The sequence below is a fragment of the Oenanthe melanoleuca genome, chromosome Z (assembly GCF_029582105.1).
Source record: "Oenanthe melanoleuca isolate GR-GAL-2019-014 chromosome Z, OMel1.0, whole genome shotgun sequence".
Lineage (NCBI taxonomy): Eukaryota > Metazoa > Chordata > Aves > Passeriformes > Muscicapidae > Oenanthe > Oenanthe melanoleuca.
This window is the reverse complement of record NC_079362.1, coordinates 50,415,695-50,428,096: the sequence shown is the minus strand read 5'-3', so window position 1 is coordinate 50,428,096 and position 12,402 is coordinate 50,415,695. Positions and strand designations below refer to the sequence as shown.

The 12,402-nt window shown below is 36.9% G+C and overlaps 1 protein-coding gene across 8 annotated transcripts in view; it reads left to right on the top strand.

Moving 5' to 3' along the window:
* The window catches only part of SMARCA2 (SWI/SNF related, matrix associated, actin dependent regulator of chromatin, subfamily a, member 2), a 114,962-nt gene that overhangs the window by 28,058 nt on the left and 74,502 nt on the right, over window positions 1-12,402 (top strand). For all 8 annotated transcript variants that reach the window (XM_056513054.1, XM_056513048.1, XM_056513055.1 and 5 more), the window contains exons 4-9: window positions 2,396-2,725; window positions 3,539-3,640; window positions 5,089-5,338; window positions 10,343-10,469; window positions 11,702-11,875; window positions 12,106-12,279. In XM_056513054.1, the coding sequence (XP_056369029.1) occupies window positions 2,396-2,725; window positions 3,539-3,640; window positions 5,089-5,338; window positions 10,343-10,469; window positions 11,702-11,875; window positions 12,106-12,279 (1,157 nt within the window). The remainder of the gene's footprint in view (window positions 1-2,395; window positions 2,726-3,538; window positions 3,641-5,088; window positions 5,339-10,342; window positions 10,470-11,701; window positions 11,876-12,105; window positions 12,280-12,402) is intronic.

Here is a 12,402-nt window from a genome sequence, read left to right as displayed (position 1 = left end):
CTCAATTTTGGGGATCTCTTGTGTGTGCTTATCTGTGTTCTATGTGTAATAACATAGAAAAAAGCAAGGATTTTGACTGTATCTTTTGTCGCTGCCATGATATGAAAGTTTTCAGACTTTAAAGGAAAATTTTCATGTAGTGTCACAAAATTTACATTGTGTAAATGCCACATGTTAAGATCTCTGGAAGAAGTTTGGAAGTATTTTGTTCTTTCCTGACTTTATGGAAATTTTGTTTTCATTCTTCCTCTTGTCAAGCACAGTTTTCCATTGTTAGGAATGCTACTGCAGAGGACTTGGGGGAAGGGAGAAAGAGTAGGTAATAAATATGCATCTGGAAATACCAAAAAATGCCTGCTTCTGAAAACTCATCTGCAAAACTTAGTCACAGACTTTGCAGCTTGAACAGTCAGGACTGCAAACAAATACTCAGCATCTTAGACCAGTATTCTAAACTTTTGTAGTCCAGATGTGTTTCAGGATCTTGGGTCTGAAATCTGTCAGTCATTACGGAATTTATAAATTGGACAGCATAATTTGAGGAGGGGCAGAGACCATTTTTTCAAAAACAGTTCAGAAAATAGTATAATTCCAGTTGGGTGCCATTTAAAGTAAGTCCTGAGATTTACAAATGTAATAATGGATAAACATTGCAATAAACCCCATTTCATAATATAAACCACTAATGCAATTGCGTATTTTTTGTTTTGTTGTGGTATGATGGGTGTTTTTTGAGCAGTGTGCTCAGCAAGAAGGCTTTGTACCTTCCCCTCTTCTCTTAAAATAGTAAAAAGGTAAAAGTAAGTTAGGGGAAGAAGATAGATAAGTGGAGTAAACTTGAGTTATGTATCATACCTTTTATCACTGACAAGAGATGTATAGACAGTTTTTATATTGAACTAGTATATAGCTCCAGTAGTTCTAATTTTTTAACATCTCTTTCTTCCTTTGCTTTGAACTTCTCCCTTTATTTTTCTCTTGAACTGTGTAGCTTCTCTTGTTCTTGCCAAAATCATTTTCCTTTCCTGTCATGATTGTCTTTAGTTTGAACTTGGTCTATTTCTGTCTCTCGTCTAATCTTTTTCTATCACAAATCCCCTTTTTCCTACTGTACTTCTGTCTCATTTTCCCTTTTATAGGAGAACTGAAATCCTTTCTTCTTTTTCTTCCGTCTCATAAGTTTACAACCTTTATTTAAGTTGAGCACAAATTTCAGTTCTTTGGCTCTCTAATCTCTTCATTTCTTTAAGTTCTAGTGATTTATGGCTGCTGTCATCCCAAAAAAGTTGAGACTACTTTAAGGCTTTGCCTGTGTTGTCTTTACTGAAGGGTCAGTAAGAACAGTGAAGCTGAGAGCAAAATTTCTTCTGTGATCTGTACTAGATATAGATGAAATTGATGTAGTTTCATTTTAAAGTGAAAAGAAATTGGATGTCACAGAATCTCATGAACTGTACCGTGATCTTTGGAATTATGATCTGTGCCTTATGGAAATGGAATAGGCAAATGAACCAGAAGATTTTTAGATTTTTACGAATTCTTTTTTAGACTTCTCCAACCTATGAGAAGATTATTTGTGTTTTACAGTACCAGAGTGAAGTGAGTAAATATTATTACCTCTTTTTCACTCTTGGTGGACAAAATCCCCAAAAACTAGCTTTCTGTTGTGCTTTGGGAGTGTAATTAATATTCAGAATTAAAACCACTTCGAGTGCTGTAATAAGATACAAGCACTGTTCATTTCAGAACTGTGATTGCTCTTGATGTAGCAGCTTCTTCAGAAGGTAATTCTTGTGTGCAGTTGATGTTTCAAGTTGTTGAGCACCCAGATGGCAAAAGGTATTGAACATACTTTGTCTGTCTCAAACCTTTAATCTGAATAAATTAAAGAGTAATTCTATAGAAGGTGAATACCATTTATTTCTTCTTCCGTATGTTGGTGGGTGTTGACAAAGAGGGCGTGTAGAAATGAATGGATACTCCTTGATGTGTATGCCTCAAAATACTTAGACTATTAAGCTATAAAATTCAGGAAGGCAGACTTCCTGAATGTGTTCCACAAAGAAACATTTTTACATTGTTCTAGTAAGCAAAACTATATCCTCAGGCTTCTGTATTGTGTTTCATATTTTAATTGGTCTAACTCCAAATATGCAGGTAACTGTTATATTTAGGAATTATTGGACTAAATAACTATAGTTTTTCTCAAAGAAGAGCTCCTGAGCCTATCTTGATATCCCAGGGAACTTTGGATTGGACTTTTGTCTTTGCAGAAAATGTTACAGCTGCCCTGACCTGAGAGATATTTTTATACTTTATGTACTGTTAAAAAATTGGATGAAATTTGGGTTTAGCTAGCAGAGTGGTAAGTTCATGATTCTTCTACCTGTTCTAGGTTATATGTCTCCACATCCGTCTCCACTAGGAGCACCAGAGCATGTGTCCAGTCCAATGTCTGGAGGAGGTCCAACACCACCTCAGATGACTCCCAGTCAGCCAGGACCCATTATAGCAGGAGACCCGCAAGTTATGAATCAGCCTAACAGAGGGCCTTCCCCTTTCAGCCCTGCACAGCTGCATCAGCTGCGGGCTCAGATTCTAGCCTACAAAATGCTGGCTAGGGGTCAGCCCTTACCAGAAAACCTCCAGCTTGCTGTCCAGGGCAAGAGAACCCTGCCTGGCATTCAACAGCAGCAGCCTCCCAGTGCCTTCAACAGACAGTCTGGTAAGTGAATCCTTGGTAAGAATCATTGCTCAGGTAATTCTTGAAGTTCTACCTGTGATGGGTTTAGAAATGGGTGCTGTGCAGGGCTGTAATTTGGGACTGTATTAAGCCTGAACAAGTGCATAATACACATATGTTATTAATAGGATATTGTCTAAATAGAATACTGATAACTGAAATAAAAGTTATTTCACTGTGCAGTACTGTGTTTGTCCTGATACGCTTGACAGTTTTTGAATGTTAATTGTACTTTACTTATAGCAATTCCCCTTGTTTTTCTTACAGTGAATTTTCAGTCCTCTGTTGCTATGCAGCAAGATAGATAATCTGGATTGAGTTGACTGATTATTTAGTTTGTTGAAAATAAACCATGTATAGTGTGCTGTTAAATGCAAAACAATAAAAAGGAAGCGTACTTACTTTTTTTCTCACAATGGTAATAGATGTTGCAGTGAGGTAAGCAAGGACATTTTGGTCCTACGAAAACTGTTACAGTAAACACCCTGCCTCTTAGTTTCTGAACACTTCCATAAGTGATTTTGCATTATGATCGAGTGTTAAGATGATACTACTTTCTTGGATTTTAATAATGTCAGTGTTCATTTTGGTAACATTTTGGCTACCAAGTAAGTTGTTTTTTTTCATGAAACATGATTTTAGGTATGTAATAACAGTAAAAATCCCTCAAATCCTTACTTAATGAAGAAACGTACTACTTTCCTGAATAGACTAGCATGCTAGAAAACAAAGATTTTTGAATCTGGGAAATACTTAGCGTTTTTCCCCCTCTGTCAATTTTTTTCCCTTTGTCAGGTATTGGATTACATGCAATGAGTGGTGCTGCACCTGGACCAGGGGCTGCACCAGGGATGCCTGGACATACAACTGCCGTTACCCCTAAAACTTGGACTGAAGGTATAGTGGGAAAAAGATGTGGGGTAAAGTAAAATGAAAGGTAAAAAGCTGTGCAGGAAAAATAGTGTAACCTTTACTGTGTCTAAGATTTTAATCAAGGAGAGTCTAATCTTTCATTCATTTGGAAAAGACCATCATAAAATTATTGCAATTTTTGGACAGACTGAATATAAGCACCTTTTCTGCAATCAGAATGAAATGTGTAAGTTTTCTGAGGGACACGCATAAAATTTAGTAAATTATGTTCTGATCATGTTAAATTGCATCAATGTTGTCTTTCACCTTTGCTACTGTAAACAAAAGTTTTCAAATCATGGTAGAATTACATTGTTTCCTTCTTTTGTTCTTTTGGAATCGAATTGCTTTGAAGGATCACTACAGTCTTTGAGATCAAATGAGCACTGTAACTTTTTTCCCCATGACTAAATTAATTTGTCATTCATTGTGCAATCATTCAGCTTCCGGGATTCCCTCAGAACTGAGGCTGCACAGAGGCTTTTGATGGGCTTGCTTTTCTTCTTTTTATAAGCTGAAATGCAGTGTTGCTCAATACAGAATCTACTTGTGCTTAAGTTCCTTTTCTGGAGTTTGATCCAGATGTGTGAATGAAAAATGGTGATCTCTATAGATTTCAGGATATTGGTTTTGAGTTAAGGTTGATTACAAGATTGCAGGTGTACTTTGTAGTTGTTTTCCCTAGCTTAAGTAACTATGACTCTTGAGACAATAAAGTGGCATTTTATTTTAGTAATGTCTGTTGTTAGTGAATTCATGAATATCTGAATGCTTGGGTAAATTGTCATAATGAAATACTGAAGTCTATGACCCTTAGTTACTGTAAATGATAGGTACTATTTTCATGTTAACTGAGATGTTGCTTTTCAAGGTGATTAGAGTAATTGAGTTCCTGATTATTTGAAATAAATACAGTCAGTAGAACAATAGTGAAACAAAAGCTATTTATATCTGGCAGGTATTTCTAAATACAGTTGTAAAAATTTTGATATGGTTATCAAGTTCTGATAGAGGTCTAAAATCAGACCTAATTCTGCTTGTCGTCGGGTTGTGGTTAGGTGCTTTCTGCACCTAACTGCAAAGGTAGTGAACAAGAGGCAGAATGAGGTCTTGCATTTGTGGGAAATCACTTCTACAGCTAGAACCACTAGCTTGTACCACTAGAATTAAAAGTCCGTAGGAATAACAAGAGAAATGGCATTCGTCATAAAGTTTCATATGTTTTGTTTTTCTTTCGGCCATTTTTTTGCAATGTTTGGTGTACTTGCATTTTAATATTTCTGTTTCAAAAAACAGAGTGTAGTCTCAGTGTCCCTTTTTAGTGATTTTTGAATGTCTGTCTGCCTTACCTTTATGTCTTGTCAGAAAGCCATGTTGATTTTCTTCCTACTTTCCATATTTCATATTATTAATCAGTATTGTTTATTTTTCAGGCCAAGCCCCAGATATGAATGTCTCCAATGCACAACAAAAGCTTCCAGCGCCAGCTCCTAGTGGGAGGCCTTCTCCTGCTCCCACTGCTGCCCAGCCTGCTGCCACCATACCTGGGCCCTCTGTACCACAGCCCCCACCTGGACAACCTTCACCTATTGTCCAGCTGCAGCAAAAGCAGAACCGCATCAGCCCTATCCAGAAGCCACAAGGATTGGATCCTGTTGAAATACTCCAAGAACGTGAATATAGGTAAAAGTGAATAACAAGATTAAAATTATTCTTGTTTTTCACATTCTTAACTGGCACTCCTTGCAATCAGGTACTGTAGTGGTAGTAATGTAAACAAAGAGAAAGGCTGCATTACCAGGAAGTACACAAACATCAAACCAATTAATTATTTAATTCTACCCCAGATGATGAAGTAGTGAAGCATATTGGTAGTATCACTGGAAAACATTTAAGTTTGTAACTGGCTCAAGGGCTCTCCTGAGTTAGTGTATTACGTGGATCCTGCAAACACTGAGTTAGGAAATCAAAATCCTTACAGAGAAACCAATTTCATGCACAAGGTTTTAAGTATTGTAAACAAAGAAAAGAGAACAGAGACAGTCAAAAAGCTGAAGATTTAGTAGCCACAGCAAAACCACCTTTTATGAATATGATGGATTTGTCTGGAAAACCAGAGTGAAGGGAATAAGAAAGTCATGCACAAGATTAGGAAACAGTGTTCCAGGAAGTATGATTTTCAAAAATTGCCTCCTGAATGTTCTGTTTAGATGATGAAGTATATTTGTTGCAAAGTATAGGATAGGACATTTCTTTTGGAGTTAGAAAGAGACTTCCTCCTTCTTCACATCCTCAAGGCTGTTTAACAACTGACCTTGAGAGTCTGCCAGGCCAGAAGGATTTTGACCTGCACCTAAAATACATTCCTGATGGTTATCAGTCAGAGGAAAGTAATTGTACTCAGAGTATTACTTATTTTGGATTAATGATGCATCTTGCATTGTTACTTTGAGTTTGGTAGAGGAAGGTAGCCAAGAGAGATGGTGATCTCGCAGAAGACTGATTTAAGGACTTTTGCTTTATGAAGGTAAAACACCCTGAAGCACTTTGGGGTGTGATGTCATGCCCAGAATTCAGGCCTTGATTATAGAAAAGCTCTTATATTTTGTGTCAAGTATTGCTTAAGTAATTCTATCCATGCATTCTTGCCATCATTCTGCCGGTCGTACACGTTCAGCATGAGCAATCACTATTTGCCAGCATCTTTTTCAGAAAGCTTGTAGAGTATACCATCTTATGGTTTCACAGTTATCGCTAACTTCAACCAAGAATCATATGGCCAGTATGATGTAACATTTTCTGGATCAATTAACCTCAATTTGTTACTTTTCCTGTGTTTTCAGCCCTGCTGTATTGCACTATTTGTGCCAAAGCTGTTACGTCTTAGTGTTCATAAACAGAGGAAAGTGAGGAGTGACAAAGAATAAAGCTGATGCCTTTACTTACTTAGAGAGCCAGTTGCAGATATGGCCTATCTGTTGTGTTCTAAATACACTGACATTCTTGGCAGAGTGAGATGAAAGCTCAACAGGGATTCTCCAGCAGGATTTTATATTTTATGGGTTTTTTTATCCTAGAACATGGATATAAGATCCAAGCTTTTTTAATAGTGAACATCACTGGTATTTAAATTTGCTTTGAGTTTCAGAATATGTAGAACTCCTGGAAATCTCATCAGTTAAAACTGTATAAGTAACAATAGACAAAAGTTTTGAAAAAAGTGGTTTGACAGTTTCTGTGGTTTGAATGTTGCTGGATTTAGCTTTAATATAGGCAAGTTTAATTCAGAAACGTGTTCACAATTTCTTAATAAAAATGGAGCAGAAAAAAGCCAAAATAAACATCCCTGTCCTGAAAACACTGAGGTTAATGAAAGCTTTATGAAACAGTTGGCTCTTGAGATCTCCCACTAAACCCTTTTAATAAAGGGGCATTATACCTTGAAAACCGTTTGAAATCCAGGTGGATCTCTGTATCCCTGTGGTCCTCCATGGGCTGCAGGGGCACAGCTGCCTCATCATGGCCTGCACCTCCATGGGCTGCAGGGAAATCTCAGCTCTACTGCCTGTAGCCCCTCCTTCTCCACTGATCTTTGTGTTTGCAGAGTTGTTCCTCTCACATGTTCTCACCCTGTTCTTCTGTAGTCACAACTGCTATTACAGAGGCATTACCATGATTTTTGATTGGCTCAGCCTTGACCAGTGTGGAGTCTGTCCTGGAGCCTTCTGGCACTGGCTCTGCTGGGCACAGGGAAAACTTCTGGTAGCTTCTCATAGAAGCCAGTGCTGTAGCCCCCCAGCTAATGACATCTAGCTACACAAATCCCATACACGTTTTTATAAAACTCTCCTTAATACTTTCCTCAAAATGAAGTGCTGCTTTTTAGTATCACTGAATATCTGTCTTAAAAATAATAATGCCTGTAATTTAAAGTTGTTCTATTACATTGAAAGGCTTTTTCCACCTTCTCATTCTCATTGCATATTAAAAAATAATACACTCGGTAATGTCCTGCAGATTGTATGTAGTTTCTTTCTGCTATCTGCAAAGTATCTTCTTAGATGTCTTCGTTACTGCATGGCATCCATGCCAGAGAGGTTTGATTATACAACTATAACCTCTGCTGTTGACCTGTGTTAGTGAGGAGTGGGTGTGCCTCACTTACTTTGCAAACAGATCTCTACATACATTCAGTGTCCACTTTTCTGCATGAAGGTAAATTGCTGAACTTCGAAGATTAATTGATTGCATACTTTACATGGTGAGATTATATACTTCAAGTGATTCTAAAAAGATCTAAAAGAAAACTTTTTCCTTGGATTCTCTTTAATTAACAGCTGTTAGCATTGTTCCATGAAAATAGCAGCAGTACAACAAACTGTGATCACTTCCTTTAAAGTCTAGAAGGTGTCTGTGGTGATAGCTCAAACAGTTCTTCGATTCCCTTGAGTTGGAATTCTTCAAAAAAATCCTACTGATTACTGCAGAAAACATTATTACCATTACTCTATTAGTACCATAGACCATACATATAAATAGTATGAGACTATGAAATTAAACTTCATAATGTAGGGGTTGTTTGGTTTGTTTTTGTTTGTTTGTTGGCTTTGCTTTCATTTGGTTTTTTGGGGTTATTTTTTGTTTTTTTGGTTCATATGTAATTCATCTGGTTGTCATTTTCTTTATTCTTCCATGTGGGTACTGTAGATTTTTACTATTTCAATGTCTTTTTCTTCTAGACTTTTTTTAAATAGAGAACTGATCTGATTTACAATAACAGTTTTCTGAGGTCATATCTCTACTGACTTAGAAATATTGCTGTTTTTTTTCCTATTCCTTTCCTCTGTCTGGGTTATTAAAGGAACGGCAATAACCCACCAAAGCCTTGAACTATCATTGTTTGTAGCTCAGTGCTTTTCAGCATACAAAGGAAAATAGTTTAAGGAAAACTTATCCTGGACATACTGATCTGCAGTGTAATTTAAAAATAAAATTTCATGTGCATTTGTTTCTAATCTGCTTCTTATATAAACTCAGGTTGGAAAAAAATTATTAGCTGTGAAATGTGGAGTGCATAATGTGACAATGGGACACAATAAGCACATTCTATGAGCTTTGATTATGTTTGGACATATCTCAAGGAACGTGTATTTTGGATTTTTGTTACAAATTTTGAATTTTAGAAATGTAGAGACCAACCTACCTTTGGCAATTGCTTGAACTTCTATTGTGTAAACTTTCATGACAGCACTTACTTGTGTATGTTTCATACCTGAATTTAAATGAAAAACACAGTTCTGAGAGAGCTAAGAAGTCAGCACTTCACTTCATGTTTGTTTGGAAGTGACTCTTACAGTTAGTTAGCTAAAACCATAAGGTATGTCAGGGAGAACCTAGATTAACTCATCCTCAGTAAAAGAAGGAACAATCATTGCTAGCAAGAATGTAAAAAGAAATTGAAAACACGTTCAATATTCAGTTGCTTTAATAAGTTCACAGCTCAAAAGAAAGGTTTGGAAAGGTTGTGACTGCTCCCTTAAGGTTTCATTAAAGTCAGGGAAACTGGGGTTTGGCTATAACTGTTTTGTAGGCGATCATTTCAGGAGACACACTGCAGCTGTTTGGGAAGGGAAAAAGAGTAAATAATCATTGTGATGCAGGATTGCATCCATTTGTGGGTAAGCAACAGGTAGAGCATACGATTTAGGACAGCTTGGCTGTTTTTTGTGTGAATGTATACTAGCTAGTACATCTCTCCAAGAAACCACTTAATTCTCAAGATTTTGCATCCTTAGGTGAACTAAAATATCTTCTTACTAGCTGGAATGCCCAGTTGTGCAAAATGTGAACTTTTTTTAGTGTAGTTTATAAACTGAAAATAGCAAAATAAGTCAGTGTCATTTTTTGAATGAAGACTTTTTCTACAGGAATATTGAACTTTTCTGGACTGAGACAAGTATTTTCAGCTTTTAATGAAACTTTATCTAGTTAAGAAATAACTCTTCTTTATTTGCTTTTCCTTCTGTATGACAAACATTACTTACCTAATTCTGCTTCCATTTTTTACACTCTTAAATATAGTCGTCTCCAGTAATGCAGCATTGCATCCTATTTGTTGTTCCAGGAACTTTAGAATTCTTCTGGTGATATTAAAATTGGAAAAAATCAAGTTCTGCCTGTCTTGTCTATTACTCCCTCTTTCTCTCTTGCATTTGTAAATGAATGATAAATGAGCTTCTAAAGGAAGAGTGAAATAGAATTTGATTTACAGTAGCAGCTATATAGCTGTGAGTACTTTATGAACAGACTTACTTTGTCAATAAAATAATGAAGTAGCATTCCAGATAGTAAGGGAAGTATGGTCTATGTCATCACTGGCTACACTGTATAAAAATAACACCCATTAAAGAAGCTTGAAAGCAGAATCCTGAATAGTATGTATAAAATAGAATTCCCATATTTATTTTCACATAACTAGTTTTAGTTGAAAAGAAAAGCCAAGGGACATTTTTGATCACTTGATAATTTATTTTCAAAGTGGAAAAAGATACCCAGTGTCATCTCAAAACTTAAACCCAGAAAAAGACATGTAAATGCCTGAGTTAAACTGGCTGTTTTTACTATGTAATTTTTAGTAATGCCTTACAGATTTCTTGTGGTGTCTTACCCAGTTTTCTGGTTTTGTAGACTTCAGGCTCGAATTGCTCACAGAATCCAGGAACTGGAGAACTTGCCTGGTTCTCTGCCGCCTGATCTGCGAACCAAAGCTACAGTGGAATTGAAAGCACTTAGGTTACTGAACTTCCAACGCCAGGTAATGCCATTTACTTGAGGAAAATTTTCATAGCAGTCACAAGCAAACATGTTAATGCAGCAAAGAGTAAACTGGAAAGAGATTTTACATGAGTGTAAAGTGTAAGCAGATCCTGCAGGAGAGCTAATGTAGCCAACAAGCAAGTAATGGAAATGGTAGATTTTATTTTGTTTTGGTAATAAAAATGTGCAGGTGTTACTTTTGCTCTTTGCTTAATCTTCCAGTGTAGCATGTGACCATAAACTGTGTCTTTTGAAATGAACATGGCATTGGTACAAAGACAGAATAAGTGCTGGACGGATTGCAAGCTGATTTTTCAGCACAGATCTTCTCAACAGACACCTCTTTCTGGACATAATTAGTATTTCCATTAATCCCTTTAAAAAAAAACAAACAACAGTCTGTTGGTGTTTAGTGTGGTATTTTCTGTGATCTGTTTTTGGGACTTCAGCTATGGCACAGGCTTTGAAAATGAAATATAACAGGATCATACAAATGATTTAAGTTGAATGTTGAGTGCCTGTATCAGCAAATTAATTTCAGAAAAGGAATCTGCCAGACTGTTATGGGCCTCTTGCCATTGGCTTTTACAGCTAGTTTGGAAGAACAAAGATAAAATTTGGCAGGTCAAGCAAAATACTTCCTGGCAGGAGTTGTGCCATGGTGTCCAAGTCTTCCTTCCTTTCTATGCTTGGCACTCCTTTGTAATGAAGTTTTGTCAGAGGTCAGATGAAAAACAGCAGGCTCTCCCTGCTCTACTGCTGGGACTGTGGCAATAATGTTCCAAGTTCTTAACATTTACCTTTCTCGCCTGTCTTTGTACAGCTGGCAGTGAAACAAGTTTTTGGTTATGTTTAGGTCCAGCACTAGAAAACATGTTATGTATGTGGTTCATTTGCATTTTATTTTGATGGTGTAACATGTTGGCTGACCTGTTTTACTGCATCAGGACAGTTGTTACCAGCATCTTGTAAAGAGGGAAGAAATTATGATTGAAAATGATTAACGCTTTTGACCGTTCTGTGAAGGTTTAAGTTTTGTTTAGGGTAGCAGATGTAGCTGTTGCAACTGTATCAACGCTGTGTCTTTACACTATAATGAAAATGGAAGAGAAGATGGGGATAAATTTTGAAGTGTTTACTTTTTTACTCTGCCATAACAGTGTTTAAAGTTGTTCTATTAAGAGCTGTTACAGTTTTTTGAGTGTTTATTTTCCCTCCCTCCACTGGTAGTTAAGGCAAGAGGTAGTAGCCTGCATGCGTCGTGACACAACACTGGAGACAGCACTGAACTCCAAAGCCTACAAACGAAGCAAGCGCCAGACTCTGAGAGAGGCTCGTATGACAGAAAAGCTTGAAAAACAGCAGAAGATAGAACAGGAGAGGAAGCGTAGGCAGAAGCACCAGGTATTTTAAGTTATTATTATTAGGTGTTTGCCCCATGACAGAAACGCACCGTGCTTTGCTGTGCAGATCTTGTCTTTTGCATACTTTATTTACCTTTGAAGTTTTTCTGATTAAAAAACTCCAAATGATGTGATAAGTAATTGGAAGACGTTAAGATTAGAACTCCTGCATTCCTGATTTTCAATACTTGCTGTATCAGAGTGCCTGCACTAACTTGGTTCTCTTTCTAGGAATACCTGAACAGCATATTGCAACATGCTAAAGATTTTAAAGAGTACCACCGGTCAGTTGCTGGGAAAATTCAGAAACTTTCTAAAGCTGTGGCAACTTGGCATGCCAACACTGAACGTGAACAGAAAAAAGAAACTGAGAGAATTGAGAAAGAAAGAATGAGGAGACTAATGGTAAGGAGTAGAGAAGGAATATGGTTATTTTAGTTAAAGTTATGTACTTTATCCTTTTAATATGATTATATACTATCTCAGCCACTACCATGTGTTTCCTTTGGGAAGTACTCAGTAATGAAA